This window comes from Lampetra planeri, chromosome 4 (genome assembly GCF_965212315.1).
Source record: "Lampetra planeri chromosome 4, kcLamPlan1.2.h2, whole genome shotgun sequence".
NCBI classification, from domain to species: Eukaryota; Metazoa; Chordata; class Hyperoartia; order Petromyzontiformes; family Petromyzontidae; genus Lampetra; species Lampetra planeri.
Genome location: NC_136110.1, coordinates 31,141,238 through 31,155,923, shown reverse-complemented (window position 1 = coordinate 31,155,923; position 14,686 = coordinate 31,141,238). Strand labels below are relative to the sequence as shown.

General features: G+C 53.8%; 1 protein-coding gene across 2 annotated transcripts in view; it reads right to left on the bottom strand.

The window, feature by feature from the left end:
- The window catches only part of LOC144717933 (laminin subunit alpha-5-like), an 88,186-nt gene that overhangs the window by 15,074 nt on the left and 58,426 nt on the right, over window positions 1–14,686 (bottom strand). For both annotated transcript variants that reach the window (XM_078593744.1, XM_078593745.1), the window contains exons 44-60: window positions 13,933–14,046; window positions 12,485–12,618; window positions 11,633–11,713; window positions 10,298–10,527; window positions 10,006–10,106; window positions 8,833–9,013; window positions 7,151–7,294; window positions 6,111–6,262; window positions 5,485–5,595; window positions 5,222–5,333; window positions 4,342–4,506; window positions 3,037–3,233; window positions 2,731–2,847; window positions 2,150–2,304; window positions 1,637–1,778; window positions 868–967; window positions 557–673 (exon numbers count right to left, since the gene is read on the bottom strand). In XM_078593744.1, coding sequence (XP_078449870.1) covers window positions 557–673; window positions 868–967; window positions 1,637–1,778; window positions 2,150–2,304; window positions 2,731–2,847; window positions 3,037–3,233; window positions 4,342–4,506; window positions 5,222–5,333; window positions 5,485–5,595; window positions 6,111–6,262; window positions 7,151–7,294; window positions 8,833–9,013; window positions 10,006–10,106; window positions 10,298–10,527; window positions 11,633–11,713; window positions 12,485–12,618; window positions 13,933–14,046 — 2,353 coding nt within the window. The remainder of the gene's footprint in view (window positions 1–556; window positions 674–867; window positions 968–1,636; window positions 1,779–2,149; window positions 2,305–2,730; window positions 2,848–3,036; window positions 3,234–4,341; window positions 4,507–5,221; window positions 5,334–5,484; window positions 5,596–6,110; window positions 6,263–7,150; window positions 7,295–8,832; window positions 9,014–10,005; window positions 10,107–10,297; window positions 10,528–11,632; window positions 11,714–12,484; window positions 12,619–13,932; window positions 14,047–14,686) is intronic.

The window sequence follows — 14,686 nt, the reverse complement described above, 5'->3', positions numbered from 1 at the left end:
GCCACCGGGCCACTTCCTGTTGTTATACATTTGCCGAATGCCTGCTGTGTGCCCCAATGGGATTCCATTACGCACCTCTTACCACACATTTCTTTGCACACTTTCACCGTTTGTTCCGCCGTATTTGCGGCGGTGACATGGCCAAGCGGTACGTGCATTGCAGAGGTTCGCGGTTCGAACCCTGAAGCTGCCCTGGTTAATACCACGGTATATTTTAACTCTATAAATACGCGGTCTCTGCTTCACAGTGGAAGACAGAGGTCCCATGGCGCTATTCGATGGCATCATGATCCAGATTTCCCGAATTTGGCCTAATTGGGTGAAACCCCAGAGCAACATCTCCCCATACTGGAGGACTAAACCCGTCTGTAACGCACAGTGCCTTTGTGATGGCATCTTGCTACGAGAATGCTGAGAACACCAAAGGTACATTAATTATTATGGCTTCAATCCGCATATCCATCTCGCCGCCCTGTAAAGAAAGGGGCGCGTGTTTCGTGCTCCCTGATCATTTGGTACAAAATCGGGCCGTGGGCAAGTGGTGGCTGTGCCCTACCTCGGTTCACCATGGCCAGGTCCTGCTTGGCGCGCTGCAGGGCATCCGTCAGAGCCTTCAGCTTGTCCTTGGCCGTGTTCACGGTGTCCTTGACTCCCTGCAGCTTCTTATCCAGGTCTGTGCACGGGAGGGTAAGCAATCGGCATGGCTGTAAGCGCTGACCACGTGTGTATGTATGTATGTATGTGTACCTACGCACATACGTGTGCAAACGTGTATCGCATGTGCAGAATTCTAGTTTGATAGTTTATTGAATCTCTCTCTCTACGCATTGCTTGCGTAGAGAGAGAACTTCTTGCGCAATGGCTCACCCTTAATCGTCCCTTGTTTGTCCTCGATATCCTTCTTGAGTGTCTCGCTTGCCTTCTTCGAATCGGCCGCCTTCTTCGGGAGGTTCTCCCGCTGCACGTCCTGCCAAATGGGAGTCAGTAGGGGTCAGGGGTCAGCGGATGTCACGAGTTTTCACATCAATGGCTGCAAAGGCTTCTGGGAAAACGGCAGCTCGCTCGCCACCCGTGCCACGACCACGTAGGCCGAGTTGCTCGTAAGCAAGCCGTGGATGCCACCACTGTGACTTGCAACTGCTTCCTTCCCTTTGCTAGATTTCATTGTACAGCTGACACTGAACCAACAGGGTCCACTCATACAGGATTCCTAACAGCTCAACACCTTCTTCAATATAACACTGTGTGGTCTTTATAAAAAAATATATAAAAAACAGGCGACATTTTGGGGCAGTGACCTTTCTTATGTCATGATTTCTCAGCCCAGACCTACCATAAATACATCCAACTCGGGTGCAGGATATATAAAGCAAACATAAATAACGGCATAGCAGTGAAAATCTATCACCTTGGTGACGATAAAACAAGACAAATATTTGTTGTCATCCTCTCAGTCCAGCACGCTGGTCAGTACAGGCGGGAGGGAAAAGGACATGGAAGCAAGACGAGGGAGCAAAGAAGTACATTACAACTATGGACGAGCTCGCACTGTGCCCTGCTGTCCACCAGGCAGCTCCACGGAGTCGCGAGAGTGCGCTGTGAACGCACGGATTCACCACGGACACAACGCGCTGACCTGCTCGGCCTTCAGCGCAGCCTGCAGCGCTTGGTCGGCAGCCTCCTCCGTCTCCTTCAGGGCCTTGATGATGTCCTCGTAGGCCTTGGACGCCAGGATGGCCTTCTGGATGTACTCGTTCTGGTCGATGTCTTTGAGCAGCCTGGGGACGAGCACGAAGGGACATGTAACTGCGTGTACAGGTGGAGGCTTGCCTAGATGCCCTGGCAACACCACCACCACACTGCAGGTCAAAACACTTCTCTTCCCACTTCTTGACCCTCACACCGCTCAAGTCTGGGACTCCCTCCCACCATCTCTTATCTGTATGCATGAATGTTGAACTTCTTTCACACCGTACGTAGCCAACCATGCTAATTGTGGGTGCGAGGGAAGGACAACGAACCAAATACAAGGAGCGTATCAACGCTTAACTATCCCATCTACGATTGTGTTGTTCTGCTGGCCGAATGGGAACTTGGACTTTTGGCCCTAGACTTCAGCAACCGTGAGATGGTAAAAAAAAAAACGCACCGCTTGAGGTTGTCGGCGAGCTCCTGCAGGCGCTTGGCATGCTCCTCCGCTCGCCGGACCAACGGCTCCTGTGCTGCGCCCTCCGCCATCTTCTCCACCTTGTCCCGGAGTAGGTTCTTGGCTCCGTCCACCTCGGCCGACAGCTTCTCGTACTCCTGCGCACGGGGTGGGGCAGGGCGGGGGGGGGGACACAAACACTGAGGGGGGAGAACGTGGCGGGGCGGAGCGGTATGGCGGCACTTGGTTCGTGCCACCCACGAACGCAATCACCTGCGTGAACGCTCCTTTTGCTCAAAACGATGGGGTATGGCGGGCCGTTGTCTTTGTTTTACCGAGCCCACGGCAACTCGCTAAAAGAAACGACGCATATCGGTCCCTGCAAGCAACTTAGCCGCAACAACCGCGCCACTAGGGAGGGGCTATATTTTTGGCCTGCCAACTCTTTCTAATTTCGCTTCCGTCGAACGGCGGTTTCCGGTCATTGTTGCCGCGGCAACGGTATTCCGCGACGCACGGCAACTCGACCGGCACGCCGTCTGCGTCCTCGCTGGCGCGGTGCGGCAGCGGCGCGGGTGACCCACCACTCGGGACGCCTCCAGCAGCTGAATCATCTGGTAGGCCTGGCCGAGCACGTTCTCGGCGTCGGAGAGGGACTTGTTCGCCTCGCCCGCCGCCTGCCTCACGTCCTTCACCTTTTGCTGCTCGCAAGACACGGGGGCGGCGGTTACACGCGCGTGCCATCACAGCGCACGCTCGCGACGATAACGATGCCGCCGGAGACGACGACGACGACGACGGTGACTTTTGCGCGGTCAAAATCACCCCCTCATCTGAACGTCTTGCCGGCTTGCGCGGCAGCAGCACCGCACGCCGATTGTCGGCCTCACCTGGTTGCGGTCTAGGGCGGCCTGGTTGGCCTTGTTGAGGGTGTTGGCGTGGTTGGTGAGGTTGCGCGCGGCGTTGATGGACTCGAGCAGGTCGGCCAGGACGCGGTCGTACTTCTCCAGGTTGTCGTGCGCCACGCTGGCCCGGCTCGCCAGGTCCTTCAGCGGTTTGGAGAACTCCTTCCGCACGCGACTCATCACTGCGCGCGGCGATGGGAAGACCGTAACAAATCGTAACTTAATATGGAATTTTTTAAACCAGGTATATGTATGTTGAACTTCTTTCACACCGTATGCAGCCGACCGTGGTGATCGGAGGTGCCGGGGCTAATTGGAAGTGCGAAAGGCCCACTGAGCTATGTAGCTCTTTTGCAGAAGCGACCTGGTCACAAATGATATGCAACGAAGTGGCTTATCGTGTGGAAATTTATAGCAGCCGAATACTCTAAACACGTGTTGATTATAAATGTGGAGGACCTGGCGAAAAATCCACACCACCACTGGGAGAACATGCAAACTCCAAATATACAGGCGTCAAGGTCGGGGTCAAATCCACGACCTCCTGTATACCAGGCGAGGTAGTTAAAACCTTTTGAAGCCTTCACTCTCAGGCGAATATAGAGTGATGGAGTTGGCCAGAGTCAGATAAAATAGCGTTAAAGTGAAAATCTAGTTTCGGGAGAAAAAAATGTCTAATTGAAAAACGTAGTTTTAATATGAATGTGAAATATCGTTCGTTGATTTTTATTAATGGCCCCCACTGTGGTGTTTGTGGATGGTAAACTGATAGCAGCAGGCAGGGTGGTGGAAGCAGCAGCAGCAGCATCTGTTTAATGGGCCAGGAAGTCTGTAATGGACAAAGGGCTTGCGTCCTTAAACAAACACAACACTCAGCACGTCATGCTCAGCATACCTCTCTTTCCCGCACCACTAAAATCGCACGGTTGGCTATGTACAGTGCGAAAGAAGTTCAACATACATACATGGTTGTGGTTGCTCAACATGTGCCTACTCCCGTCTACCAGCGACCCAGAAAATATTCAGTTTAGCCCTAGTACCGTCACATATGAAGCCGTCACATCTGGTGCGGTCACATCTGGTGAGGTCAAATCTGGTGCGGTCACATCTGGTGCGGTCAAATCTGGTGAGGTCAAATCTGGTGCCGTCACATCTGGTGTCTTAACATCTGGTGTGGTAACATCTGGTGCAGTGACATCTGGTGCGGTCACATCTGGCGCGATGAAATCCGGTGTGGTAACATCCGGTGCCATCACATCTGGTGCGGTGACATCTGGCGTCGTGACTTACAATCCTCCGCAAGCCGCTTCTCTTCGTCGGCCACGTCTTGCATCTTGTCAAAATTCCTGTTCCTCATCTCCCGCACGAGCGACTCGGCCTCCGCCAGCTTCCGCTGGAACTCCTCGGCAGGCAGGGGCAGCCCGCTGGGCCCTGCGCCGGCCTTCGAGATCAACTCTGCATGGGGAGGGGCATGAGCAATGGGGGGATAAGGGGGGAATCAGGAATCGTTAATATCGGGAGCAGGGTGTGTATAAGGGCCTTAATATCTTACGCAGCGAGGGTGTTTTGAGTCTAGCGTGGAAGGTTCAGGAGAGTGCCCATGAGTGAAAGCACAGCAGCAGCAGCAGCACAAAACTAATGGTGGAACTCACAACATCAACAACCACACGCATCAACAAAAACATCAACAACCACACGCATCAACAAAAATCGGATTTAAACAAATGAGTTTTCAATCGAGATCTGAAAGTGCATAGCTCCAGTGGCTTCCTAATATCGGAAAGAAGAGCGTTCCAGACGGCCGCAGAAGTGCATCTGAAAGCGTGTGACGCAGTGAGCATCTTTGTTCGATGGCCAGCCAAAAGCCGCTGCGACGGCTAGTCAAAAGGCATGGGATCAACCCATAGGATATTAAGGCCCTCATATTTTTCATGCCCTCAATTTCATCGTGGCGCAATTAATTAAATGAGTCCCCATGTCCGGCATTTCCCTTTCTGTGCCCGTCCGGCTCCGCGAGCCCTGGGGTGTGCAGTTGCGCCGCCTGCGCACCGCCCGGCACCCCCCGCAGACCGCAGCCAACCGGGAGAGAACGGCCGCATATTTCGGCGAATTGCCGGCGAGCACGGCAAGTTTTACCGGGCGGGGCGAGGGCGGCGGTTGCGGAACCCACCCTGGATGAAGCGCACGACGCTGTCCACGGTCTTGCTGACGCTGCCGCCGCGCTTGTGCGTGCGCTCGAGCGACGCCTCCAGGGCCTTCACACGCCGCGCGCCGCTGTCCACCTGGCGGCGGGCAACATCCCCACCCGCCCGACGGTCAGGGTCGAGTCAAACAAACGTATGCAAGTAAACACTCGCGATGCGCGAGTTTCGCACGTTCGCGAGTGACTTCTCAAGTTCATCCCGACGGATTGGGCGGGACGATCGGTGTTACCTGCTCCTTCAGGGCGTTGATGTCCATCTGGAAGTCCATTGTGTCGGTCTCCATCACGTCCACCTTCTTCTTCTGGTCGGTGACGGACTTCTTGTAGCGCGACAGGTCTTTCTGCATTGGAGTAACGAGATACATAACGCGTTGATCCGGCACAGACTGCTCTTTCAATTAAGATGGGTGTATTCAAACTAAACAATGATTTATTTTACCAAGATAGGCCCACTGAGCTATACAATAGAGCTCTTTTTCAACCTGGACAAAAATAATACTATGGAGGCCAATCAGTTTCAAAGTAAATGCATATATTACCAGCGCATGCTTGCTTGCATATTTGACCATAATAAAGTGTGGTAAATGCAGACATGATTCCTTGCAAAAGTTATATATTTGGTGTTTTAACATCTTAATACCTGTTTCATTGCCAGAAAGGGTAAAACCTATTCTTATTTTTTATACTTTTATCCTGACAACAACAAGGTCCAATAGCTCCACGAAGCGGATTATCACCATGTGGAGCTTTATAGACGACTCGGGAAAAAACCCTTCACCCAGCAGTGGATCGGTGACGGCCGACGCCGACTGTGATGATGCCGATGACGACACACCGCACGTCGTGGCCGCCCTACCTGGGCCTGCAGGAGGGAGGAGTTGAGCTTGTTGAGGCGCACAGTCGTGACGGTGCTGATGCTCACGCCCTTGAGGATGCTCTTGATGTCGGACAGCGACTTGCCGGCGCCGTCCATGTCGTTGAGCAGGGTGAGCACGCAGCCGTCGCACACTGTGGCACGCGGAGAGAAAGGGGCGCCACGCGTCCCCTCGCGTCACCTTTAATCAAATGTCGGAGCGAGCGCTGTCATGTGCTGCGCGGTTATGGTGAACCGCTGTCAGGCCGTACGTAGCCAACCGCGTCGATCGGAGGTGTGGGAAAAAGTGGCGTTTAGCGAGGACCTATCGAGGCCGGAAAGGGTGCATGGAGGGAAGGGATTTTGTGACCGGAACCTCACCCGGCTGCCTTTGTCTTCCCAGGGCTGAAGTTTACACAAAATGGCGGGTACTCATTTAAGGCCGAGACGATGTAGAAGAGGGTTCCGGACCGGTTGAGAGATTCCCCCAGCGATGTTAACCGTGGTGAATGCAGAATGCACTGCAACGTGAGTTAATGGTTTTAATTAGCAACCAGGGGAAGAGGGGAGAGAGGTGATAATCTGCAGAGAAGCCCGTGGAACACTCTTCCCCAGGTCTTTAGGGAGTCTCAGAAAGTTGAGTCTTTAAGGTTCCGTCGTAAATCATGTTTGTTTTCACATACACACCCGCCTGTGTATATTATGCGCCTTTTGCATTGCGTTTATTCTTTTGAATTCCAATTAATTTTCTTTGTTAAGGTTTTTATTCAGTATTACCTGCTAAGCGTTTGATAAGGGTCGGGCTATTCTGTGTAAAGCGCTGTGAGGCCTTGCGTGAGTGACCCTGTATTAATCACGTTTTAGATCCTTAAGAGTGAAAAGTGGCAACGTGATAAGTTGGGAAAATTGGGGAGAATGCGGTTCGGAAAGTCCTCGGTGAGGTCCTGAGGAGGAGAGGGATGCAACGGGCCGTGCGGTCAATCACGTGGGAGAGAATTCTAACGCATCAAGGGGGGGTGCAACGCCTCCCACGGCCTCCTTACTGTCGCACTGCATCGTGCCGTCCGCTGTGAGCACCGGCACTTCCAGAGGGCTGCTGCACTGATCGCACTGCTCGCCACTCACGCCGCCCTTGCAGCTGCACCGTCCCGTATGCGGGTCGCACGAGCCCGTCGTGCACTCGCAGCCTGCGTGTCGCGCACAACAACGAAGACAAAGATCCCCTGTGTAGCCTCGACAGAATTGTTGGGGCAAGCGCTGTTGGCGAGCACCTCCGATTGGCACGGTTGGCTACGTACGGTGCGAAAGAAGTTCAACGTGCGTATGAAGGCCGGCACGGCACACGAGGGGGTGGGTGGGCCAGCGCCACGCCCGGCCGCCTTTGTCTCCCCATTGACGATGTTTTTACACACCGCACCAGCTACTCATTTGTAGGTACTGAGTCGACCTAAGGGAGACCCGGCACCGGTTCAGATCATCGTCACCGTTGTTGACCGTGAGCGGGAATCGAACCCGGGTCGTCGGGGTTGCAGCGCGGCGCACGAACCGCTACGCCTCCGCTGCCCACGCACGCAAATGCGCGCACGCAAACACACATGCACGGACACACGCAGACACACACGTGACACGCATCGCTGGGCAGAGCCAGGCCAGTGCGGCTCACGAGAAACCCACGTCGGTTTTTCCCCACTGCGGAACCTCAGCTGTGCCATTGACGCCGCACGCATCCTAAGGCATTCATCCTAAGGCACCAAACAAACACAGCACTGTGCATACACCGGACAGGTACAGCCCTTATGCCAATCCACTGGTGGATGGGGGGCCTGCCCACTCCGTGCCGGTCGTGGGGGTTATTTGACCATACTTCCCCGCGTTGGTCAGCGCGTGTTGGTGAAGGCGGGGGGGGGGTTAGCATAGGCGTGGGAGCACAGACGCAGACGTAGCAATGCGCGTTGCTGCACAGCCCTCTGCAGGCCACAACGCAGCCCTGCACTGTGCACTGTGAACTACACAGCAAGCCCAGCACGTGGCTGTGAACTCCTCCGTGCCTCTGTGTGTGGGTAGTGCAGCGGTGAGCGCTACGCTGCGCTACGAAACCCGGTGACCCGAGTTCGATTCCCGCTCACGGCCAACACCAGCGATGATTGTCTGAACCTGTCCTGAGCCTTCCCCTAGGTCGACTCAGCGTCAAATGAGTACCTGGTGCGATGTGTAAACATCGCCACTGGGGACACAAAGGCGGCCGGGCATGGTGCTGGCCACCCACCCCCTCGTGTGCTGCCCTTCACTAGGTGCTCGCCCACAGCACGTGCCGCCACAAGTCCGTTTAGGCTACACGGGGGAGACATTTAAACTTCGTTCTAGATTTGAAGCTTTCGTGACCGCAAGGATCCATACTCTAAGGTTTTTTCGGTAAAGTCACGTAGGTAAAAAATAAAATGTAAAGTTAATAAAATTAATGATGGAAAAAAAAATCACGACGTTTCAGGGGCAACACAAGTCATCAGGTGGGACCGTCACAGCTTGATGCAGTAATTTTAGCTGTGACGGTCCTACCTGATGACGGAGACTTGTGTTGCCTCCGATACGTCGTGATTTATTATTTTATTTTATTTCCAATATTAATTTTATTAACTTTCAATTTTATTTTTTACCTACGTGACTTTACCGAAAAAACCTAAAAGTATTTAAACGTCGTCTTCTGGGTGCCAGCGCCGCCACTCACGCTGGCATCCGTTGGGGCCGTAGTTCCAGTAGCCGGGCTGGCAGAGCTCGCAGCGCCGGCCCGTCACGCTGGGCGGGCACTGGCACCGTCCCGAGCGCGGGTCGCACTGCGAGCCCAGGGCAGCGACGGCGCATTCGCACGACTCGCAGCCCTTGCACGAGTCGAAGCCGTAGTAGCCCGGCTGCAAGGGACACACACACACGCACGCACCGCTCAGATCGTCGCATAGCCATACAGACTGTTGTGGCAAGTATTACGTGTGTTGAATGTTCGTCCATTAACACGACGCGCGGGGGACTCATTTAATGCCTGCTAAGAGCGAGCTGTGGTAGTCCATTCATCATCATCATCTATCTCTTGTATGTATGTTGAACTTCTTTCGCACCATACGTAGCCAACCGTGCTCATCGGAGGTGCGGAGAAAGAACAAACTCGACACAAAAAGCAGTTCTAAATAAAGGGGGTTTCAATCTGGACGATTTAATAGTGCGTAGCTCCAGTGGCTTCCTAATATCGGAAGGAAGAGCGTTCCAGAAGGCCGCAAGAAGCACATCTGAAAGAGCGTGATGCGATGGCCAGCCAAAAGCCGCTGCTGCGAGGATGACGACTGGAGTTCGGGTGGTGATGGTTTATGCACCTTGACGAGTGCTGCGAGGGATCACCTGTTAGTGCCGGAATGGCCCACGAGAGGGTGGTTTGGCCAGCACAATTGCCGGATGTTTACACTCCGTGGTAAGTTATCACTTAAGGCTGAGTCGATCTAGGGGAGGCTCAGGACCGGTTCGGATATACGGCGCCGGTGTTGGCTGTGGCTGGGAATCGAACTCAAGTTGCCGGACTCACAGAGCAGTTCGCTCATCACGATGCCACCCCTGCCCACACGTGCACACACTTGGCTCAGATCACCAAATACTCATGCCTACGGACCGACTCACCACCATGGACGCAAACAGAGAGAATCGTTCATACGTGCATGCAGAGTGCGCTTGTCACCCAATCAACCGGAATGCGCCCGGTCTCGGAAGCTAAGCAGGTTGGAGCCTGGAGAGTGGTTGGATGGGCGACCACCATGCAAAACCGGGCTAAGGGCAGTTGTCGTACTGCACTTGCATGCTCCCACGTCTATTCGCCTCCAGCCATCCACCCAGCCGAGCGTGACGTTGGCTCTCGTACCTCGCAGGTGCTGCAGGAGTGACCCATGACCCCACGCTTGCAGATGCACTTCCCACTCCTGCCGTCGCATCCCTTCATGCCGCACTTGTCGCAGCGGCAAGCTGCGCACGGACACGCGGCAGACACCGCACCGTCACCGCACCGTCGTCGCACCGTCGCTCCAGGACATCTCACCCAACCCGCCGTCACGCGTGTGCGTCGAACTTCTTTCGCACCGTACGTAGCCAACCGTCGTCGCCCGATAAAAACCGCCGGTCTCAAACCCGCTTTCGCCGGCGTCGCCCCCGCCTACCCGTGCAGTTCTTGGCGAAAACGGCATCGCCGTAGTAACCCTGCTCGCAGTCCTGGCAGCGCGGGCCGGCCGTGTGGGGCCGGCACTGGCGGCACTGGCCGGTCACGGGGTCGCACGAGCCGCCCGGCACGCCGGGGCTGCCGCTGTCGTCTGCCGCGTTGCCGTTGCACTGGCAGGCCTTGCACTCGCTGCCGATCACCATCGGGTTGCCGAAGTAGCCCGGCGCGCACCTGTTGGGAAGCCACGAGTTATTAAACTATAGAAAAAATAACTATTAAGTTAGATTTTTTTGTACTCCTAGGTTCTTTCGGTAAAGTCACGTAGATAGGAAAATAAATAAATAATATTTCCCTATCTACGTGACTTTAACGAAATAACCTACGAGTATGAAATCCTGCAGTCACGAAAGCTTCTAATAAAAGATTATATTTTTTTTTATTTTGAACCATGAGCTGTGTAGCTCTTCTTCAGAAGTGACCTGGTCACAAATGGTAGTATGTAGGCCAATCAGTTTCAAAGACACAATGCATATATTATGAGGGCGTGTTGTTTTTGCTTGTTTTACCACCTGAATCCCATGTTTTTTCAGAGTTAAAAAAAAACAACAACAGCGAAGCGAATCATGAGGCGTTGTGTCACGGCTATTTTGTCAGACCGTGAATCTGGGACAAAGTTCCTCCCTGCTCAAACTAAACTAAACAATACTTTTTTATTTTACCAGGTAAGGCCCTCTGAGTTGTGTAACTGTTTTTTTTTCAGAAGCCTCCTGGTTACAAATGATAGCTCAACAAAGTAGCATATCATCGTGTGGAAATGTATAGCAGTCAAATACTCTAAACACGCGATGTTGATTCTAAATGTGGAGGGGGAAAAAGCAGAGGACTCGGAGAAAAATCTCAAAATATACGGCAGGTGTCAGGGTCAGGATCGAACCCACGACTTCCTGTATACCAGGCGAGGTAGTCAACATCTCCTAGCCACTGTGATGATGACAGAGACACACAAACTCCAAATACACAGCAGGCATCGTCAAGGTTAGGATCGAACCCACGATCTCCTGTATACCAGGCGAGGTAGCTAACATCTCCTAGCCACCGTGATGATGATGAGAGAGAGAAAGACAGACACGCAAACTCTAATTACACAGCAGGCACCGTCAGTGTTGGGATCGAACCCACGACCTCCTGTATACCAGGCGAGGTCGTTAACATCTCCTAGCCACCGTGGTGCCTTTTGTTGCCGGCGTCGCGTTTTGTTTGGGCTCAGCGTAAAGTGGCGATGGTGCAAAGGCTGACGTCACGCTCGAGTCGAGTAAACTGCAGCCGATGAGCCCACCTCTCACAGTTCTTGCCCTCGTAGCCCTCCCGGCACAGACACTCCAGGCCCTCTGGCTTCTGCACGCAGCCAATGGCAAAGCTGTGTGTACGTACAAAGACAAATGATCACCATTATAGCATCAGCAGAATGTTGGGGCAAGTATGTATGTATGTATGCACGTTGAACTTGTTTCGCACCGTACGTAGCCAACCGTATTGGGGGAAAGGCAACAAACTAGGCACAAAAAGCAGTTCTAAAGAAATTAGTTTTCAATTTAGATTTAAAGGTGCACATCTCCAGTGGCTTCCGCAGGAGCGCATCTGAGAGCATGCGATGCAGTCACCGTCTTTGTTCGACGGTTAGCCAAAAGCCGCTGCATGGATGGCCGGAGTTTGCCTGATGGTTTATGCTCCTTGACGAGATCAGCAACGTAGATCAGCAAGTGCTGTTAGCGAGCACCTACGAAGTGCCGTCATGGCACACGAGGGGGTGGGTGGCCAGCACCACGCCCGACCGACTCTGTGCGTGTGTGTCACCGGTTGGTGCGTGTGTGCGCGCGCGAGTCTCACTAGTTGGTGTGTGTCTGTGTGTCACCGTGCGTGCGTGTGCGTGTGCGTGCGCGAGTCTCACTAGTTGGTGTGTGTCTGTGTGTCACCGTGCGTGCGTGTGCGTGTGCGTGCGCGAGTCTCACTAGTTGGTGTGTGTCTGTGTGTCACCGTGCGTGCGTGTGCGTGTGCGTGCGCGAGTCTCACTAGTTGGTGTGTGTCTGTGTGTCACCGTGCGTGCATGTGTGTGTGTGCGCGCGTGACTCTCACTAGTTGGTGTGTGTCTGTGTGTCACCGTGCGTGCGTGTGCGTGCGCGAGTCTCACTGGTTGGAGCGGATGGTCATGGGACAGGGGCAGGGGAAGCACTGGCTGGTGGGCTCGTCGCCCTGCACGTCGCGGGGCAGGCAGCCTTCCCGGCACAGCTCGCAGTGATCCCCGCGCGTGTTGTGATCGCAGTGCTGCTCGCACGCAAAATAACACAGCGCAGCACGGCGTGCGCGTGTCAGACAGGCCGAGACGTACACACACACACATAAACGTGCACGTGCGGCAGGGCCACTAGGCGTGCAACAATGCAGCGATTCAACGGATAAAACCGGCGCTTACCATCACGATACAGACGTGCGATCGTGCGTTTAGGAACAGATTATTTCTCTACCAAGTGGGCATTCGCTTCTCAGCCTCTGTTGGTGGCAGGACAGACTTGATATGAGGCAATGATTTACGTTGCGGACGAATGCCCCTCTTAATTTGATTTTTTTGTAGCAAATTTTTTACAAATGTCTCCACAAGTAACAAACGAGGCAATTCACTAAGCGACGATTTATCCAATTCGTCAGGATGTCAATCTAGGCTGTGCTGTTTTCCAAGCAAGTAATGGTGCATCGATTAATCGATTTTGTTGCATGAATGACGGTATATACAATTATATTATTGTTATCATTATACATACATTGAATCGTGTGTGGTATGCATGAGAATCGGTTATTTTCCATTCATGCCAATTCAATTTTAATGCCACATATAGCTTAAGAGTTGTACAAAACCTTATGAACAATACAAATGCGATGGGAAAAGCGAGACAAAGAAAAGTATGGATTCAAAAATCGAATCACGGCCTTTCATTTGTGACAATTCGTCGAGAAGTTGACTCTCGTCGCAGGATCGTGAACCTTCATCTGATGGCTCAGGTCAACTAATGGATACGAGTTTACTCTCAATTGTCGTGGCTATATGAGGTGCGTTGATTTCCCTTATGGACGGTACCCGATACGCAATCTGGTACCTGATACCCGTACCCTACCCGATACCCGGCTACCCGTACCCGGCCGGGTACGGGTAGCCGTTTGCGACCCTGATGCGGCCGGGTACGGGTAGGCCGGGAGTCACTGGTGAGTAACCGTTTGTCACTCATTTCCCAACGTCTTGTCTCTTCTCACAATTCAAGATCCTAGAATCAACCCACCCGCGCCTGCAACATGGCTTCATCCCAGAGGTCGCAATCGGGTACCCGTACCCTACACGATACCCTGCCGGGTACGGGTAGCCGGGTATCGGGTAGGGTACGGGTACCCGTTTGCGACCCTGGTGCGGCCGGGTACGGGTACGGGTAAGGAATCAAAACCCGTTTGCGACCTCTGGCAGAGGAGCATTTGGTTAGGGGTGTGAGGGGTGGTGGGGGGGGGGGCGAGGGCGGCTGTCGTGCAGAGCAGGGAGAGTCGGGCCTCGGTTAGCCGAGGGCCGCCGCTGGCCGCCGCGGCGGCGGCACTCACGATGCAGATGCCCGTCTCGTCCTGGCACTCGTCCGAGTGGCCATTGCAGTCACACGGGAGGCACCGGCCCAAGAAGGAGCCTCGGCTGTCTCGGTAGTGCCCGCGGGCACACTCCTGTGGCGGGGGGGGGGTACAAGAGGGGGGCACCGGGAGATGTGAGTTCTCCTCCAGGGGCCCCAACCTTGAAGCCAACCAGGAGTCGGTGACCTGCGGCTCCGGAACCGCAGCGGTGGCCCTTGAAGGGCTGCTGCTTCGTGTCACGTTCTTTATTAAGGACCCCACCGTCTCGCGTTCACCACACAGTGCATTGCGGCTCTTGAAATATTGAGCTTTTGACCAAATTATAAAAAATTGGCCCTTGTTGTTATTTTGGCTGCCAACCCCTGGCATGGACGAAGACTCAGCCGAGAGATTCACTGGAGGACATAGGCACGAGCCCTGATACAATATACCACTACGCCGAACATATGAAGCACATTGCTAATGCAACCATAAAGACAAAGATCCCCCGTATAACCTTGAATCGACTTTTGGGACAAGTGCTCTTAGCGAGCACCTATGGAGGCCGAGACGGCACACGAGGGATTCGATGGCCAGCACCATGCCCGTCTAAACTGTGTCTCACCAGTGCTGATGTTTACACACCACACCAGATACTTTTTGAAGGCTGAGTCAACTTAGGGGAGGCCCAGTACCGGTGAAATTGCTCGCCACTGTTATTGGTCATGAACGGGAATGAAGCTCGGCATGCCGG